The sequence below is a fragment of the Xyrauchen texanus genome, chromosome 25 (assembly GCF_025860055.1).
Source record: "Xyrauchen texanus isolate HMW12.3.18 chromosome 25, RBS_HiC_50CHRs, whole genome shotgun sequence".
Lineage (NCBI taxonomy): Eukaryota > Metazoa > Chordata > Actinopteri > Cypriniformes > Catostomidae > Xyrauchen > Xyrauchen texanus.
In genome coordinates, this window is record NC_068300.1 from 6,282,775 (window position 1) to 6,287,687 (window position 4,913).

Genomic DNA, 4,913 nt, shown 5'->3' on the forward strand with positions numbered 1-4,913 from the left:
TTGATGATTTCATCACAGAAATCTCTCAGCTGAAGAAAGAGGTGACGTCACTGAAGACAAAACTGATGGAGAGAGACGACAGGTTACAGGTTAAACATTCATTTCATCCTTAAAGTTGAGATTGTAAGCTTTCAAATGCTGTGATATGATGAACGGTACAGATGTGATTTGTGTTGTGTTTGTCAGGAGCTGGAAAAGGTTTCCTGTCAATCTTCAGTGTGTGTGACTGATGGGACCTCCACAGAATGTCAGGATTCAGTGTGGAGCGGCAGAGATCAGTCCACACCACAGCGACTGCTGGACAAACTCTCTGAACAGAGATCCAGAGACACACAGGACTCACAGCTCACTTTACTCTGTTCTACTGACGGTAATCAGGGTGATCAAACCTCCACAGAGTCTCTAAATACTTACTGTAATGCTGGAGAACAGCAGATGCTGCAGATACCAGTGAAGATTGAAGTGAATCAGGAGGAGATAAAAGAAGAAAACACAGCAATGGAACAACAGGGAGATAAAGATGATGATGATGATCAAACCTCCACAGAGTCTCTGACTTCTGTCTGTAACGCTGGAGAACAGCAGATGCTGCAGATACCAGTGAAGATGGAAGTGAAGCTGGAGGAGATAAAAGAAGAAAACACAGCAGAGGAACAATGGAGAGAAGATGATGATCAAACCTCCACAGAGTCTCTGACTTCTGTCTGTAATGCTGGAGAACTGCAGATGCTGCAGACATCAGCGGAGATTGAAGTGAAGCTGGAAGAGATAATAGAAGAAAACACAGCAGAGGAACAACATAGTAATGATGATAATTATGATGATAATCAAACCTCTACAGCGTGTCTGATTTCTGTCTGTAACGATGGAGAACAGCAGATGCTGCAGATACCATTGAAGATGACGATGTGTTCAGTGAAGCTTCTGGACTGCAGGAACCTGATGAAGATGAGAGGAGAAACCACAGCAGAGAAGCAACTGTGTGATGATGATGATGATTTTATTCCTTTTGGTATGTTTCTTATTATATTGTGTGATCCGTTCACAAGTGGATCTAGTTGCATTCAGATTTCAAAGGGAAAGTCTCTGATTTCAGGATAGAATACATCAGTCAATTAATCAGTTTAGTACAGCATGATTTAAAAAGTGCAAAAATGTAAGAAAGTGCTAAAAACTGGAGCACCATGTCTTTTAATTAGGAGGCCAAGCACACTTAGAACACTCAAAGGTGCTCTAATCCTAATGTTTTTGTACTGATTTTTTTATTTTTTTCTGCTTTAAAAGTGTTCTAGACATACCAAACTTATGGGGCTTTTCCACTGCCCAGTACAACTCGACTCTGTTCGCTTTTTGGGGGTTGTCCACTGTGGATAGTACCTGGTAAAATTTTTTAGTACCACCTCAGTCGAGGATCCAAGCGAGCCGAACCGATACTAAATGTGACATCAAAACCCTGCAGATCACTGATTGGTCAGAGAATCGTTACTACCAGCATCACTGAATTTCTGATATGCAACATCAACCTGCTAGTTTTAAAGTTAGATACAGCAATAGCAGGATTATTTGTTCACTCGACTTTCGAATTGTATAAAGAAATGGCTGTGCACAAAACCATGCCGTGGTCAATAAACGAGGTGCAGGCCGACTCAAAACAAAAAGGTCTTTCAGGAAGTGTCTCGGCTGTTGGCCACACACTGCTACCACCGGACCTACCAATAGTGTAGGGAAAAGTTAAAAAAAATGTAAAAAATTGATTACAGAACCATCAAGGAAATGTAGAAGTGCTTCAACCAAATGGATGCTATCTAGAAAGGCGAGCAATGGGAGTGAGAGTGCCCTGGACTCTTGCTGGAGTCCACGATGGAGGATGGTACGTTAACTCTATAATCTGCTTGAAAGCTTCACTTTCTTTAGTTGACCAGCTACTGGAAGCTTCTAAAACAACCAGGCCAAGTTAATTGTTACACTCTTGTAAAGTCACCATGCAACAACGACTGTATGCTGCACAATAGCTTGTAGCTAAAAGCTAGCGGTCGTGTTATTGTTTATGGTCGCATTTAAGATGATGTCACTGCAGTAGGGGCGGCGCAACTATGACGATCAGCCTATAATACTCGCTCAGTTCATTGACTTAAGCTGCCGACCTGCTCTGTTAGACAGCTCCCTTTAGGAGAATTGGGTGAGAAAAGCTGACTCTGGATCAGTGGTTCAGTGCAACGTTCTACATCTATTGTGTGCGCAGAGAAAACGTATTAATTTCTAAAAAGATACTAAATTTTTGTTTAATAATAAACATGTAGTTTGATTCATGAAACAAAACATTTTTATGACATTTTGGTAGCATTAAAAATGAATCCATTCAAGTTGTATCTGTAGCCTTTGAAGTTGTGGAGTCTGTACTCACCATGGATCAACTCAAAACAAGCGTGCACTGAGATTACTTAAATAAAAAAATATAAATTGATTTATCAGACTATACTGGAAGCACTGTGTGTTTTGTGCTTTAGTTTCAACAGAGCTGGCTCATAAGAGTCATTTGTGAGTGACCTAGTGAGTGGTGGTGGCGTAGTGGGCTAAAGCACATAACTGTTAATCAGAAAGTCGTTGGTTCGATCCCCACAGCCACCACCATTGTGTCCTTGAGCAAGACACTTAACTCCAGGTTGCTCTGGGGGGATTGTCCCTGTAATAAGTGCACTGTAAGTTGCTTTGGATAAAAGCGTCTGCCAAATGCATAAATGTAAATGTCTTTCTGTGACTGAGGCTAACATTCAATCTAAATATCCATAATCATGAAATGCAGTTACTGTATTAACTTAAATTGGTGTAATATATCATACATTTTATAAAAATTTTATTTTGCACATGCTTGTTGTTTTTTGCTATTAAATTAGTGTTACATTTTATTTGATTTTTTTTAACATTTGTCCCTCTTACTGTGTTTTAGGAGAAAAACCTTACAAGTGCTCACACTGTGGAAAGCGTTTCAGTCATGCACGAGACCTGAAAAAACATGAGAGAATTCACACTGGAGAAAAACCTTTCAAGTGCTCACACTGTGGGAAGAGTTTCACTCAGTCACAAAACCTGAAAATACATGAGAGAATTCACACTGGAGAAAAACCTTACAAGTGCTCACACTGTGGAAAGAGTTTCACTCAGTCACAAAACCTGAAAATACATGAGAGAATTCACACTGGAGAAAACCTTTACAAGTGCTCACACTGTGGAAAAAGTGTCACCCATTCACGAGACCTGAAAATACATGAGAGAATTCATACTGGAGAAAAACCTTACAAGTGCTCACACTGTGAAAAGAGTTTCACTCAGTCGCAACACCTGAAAATACATGAGAGAATTCACACTGGAGAAAACCCTTACAAGTGCTCACACTGTGGAAAGATTTTCACTCATTCACGAGACCTGAAAATACATGAGAGAATTCATACTGGAGAAAAACCTTACAAGTGCTCACACTGTGGAAAGAGTTTCACTCAGTCACAACACCTGAAAAGACATGAGAGAATTCACACTGGAGAAAACCCTTACAAGTGCTCACACTGTGAGAAGAGTTTTACTCAGTCACAAAACCTGAAAAAACACGAGAGAATCCATACTGGAAAAAACCCTTACAAGTGCTCACACTGTAGAGAGACATTTATGCATTTGGCAGACACTTACAACCAAAACCAAACACTTACTTACCAAAGTGACTTGCAGTGCACTTATTACAGGGACAATCCCCCTGGAGCAACCTGGATTTAAGTGCATTGTTTAAGGACACAATGGTGGTGGCTGTGGGAATCGAACTGTCAACCTCTATAATCTGCTTATAATATACCTTCTGCTTACTATTTCTGTGCTTTAGCCCACAATGCCACCACCACTCCACAAACCCTGAAAATACGAGAGAATTCATACTGGAGAAAAACCTTTCCAATGCTCTTCATGTGGTAAGAGGTCCAGCCAATTAGGTAATTAAAATAAACATGTAAAGAATTGCCCAAGTAGTTTGTTATAGTAACTAAGTTTCCATCCAAGGAATTTTAGCCAAAAATGTTTAGTGCATTGTAAAGGGATTAATGGAAAAGATGAAGCAAGAACCAGCTTGACAATATCAATAATAGTTTAATAATAAACTGAACCGAAAAGACACAAACACACACAGGTTTCGGACAGCTGCCCATAACCCTTTCTCTGTCGTACTGCCATCTCAGGTCGGCCTTTATCCCTCTCGAGGGCTTAATTAGCCTGATTAGGGGCAGGGTGTGCAAAATCATGACCCACCCTCTGCCCTGCCACGCTCTCTCAGGCCAGGGAGCCCCCGTCATGACATACACATCAAAGTGCGTGTCTTCCACCCCATCTGCCGGCAGATCATCCCCGTCTACCTGGATGAGGGAGGGGACAAGGGGAGGGAAACAAAAAAAAAGTTTGTCTCACACTTTTGAAAATACTTTCACTCAGCCACAAAACCTGAAAATTAATGAGAAAAATAAAATTCCCCCATTTTAATGATGATAAGATAAATAATACAATATTTTGTTCAACTTTGATTATTTCAAGTGTATATTGACTTGCCTGCTGTGTGTTAACATACTTCTGATGTCATTATTAAAGCCCATCATTCATAATTTGAGGTGGTGTCTAGTGTTTGAATTTACTAAAATTAGTGTTGGGGCTCATGTACTCAGATAGGAGACAAAGGCAGGACTACATACAGTACAGTCATAAATCCTGACTTCGGCCTGTAGGAACACTCAAAGCCTGATAACACAAAACAAAGGGAGTCCAAACAGACTACAGATCCCATCAAGCCTTGCTCACTTTACACCTATGTATGTAATTGTGAAGGATTGAACTCTCAACTCCTGTTAGTTGAAACACAACAGAACACACTCTTCATCCATGAC

General features: G+C 40.4%; 1 protein-coding gene across 1 annotated transcript in view; it reads left to right on the plus strand.

The window, feature by feature from the left end:
• The window catches only part of LOC127618956 (zinc finger protein 45-like), a 15,756-nt gene extending 11,139 nt beyond the window's left edge, over positions 1–4,617 (plus strand). The window contains exons 7-9 of the mRNA XM_052091662.1: positions 30–89; positions 187–1,012; positions 2,948–4,617. Of these exons, the coding sequence (XP_051947622.1) occupies positions 30–89; positions 187–1,012; positions 2,948–3,765 (1,704 nt within the window). The 3' untranslated portion in view covers positions 3,766–4,617. The remainder of the gene's footprint in view (positions 1–29; positions 90–186; positions 1,013–2,947) is intronic.
• The last annotated feature ends 296 nt before the right edge of the window (positions 4,618–4,913 follow it).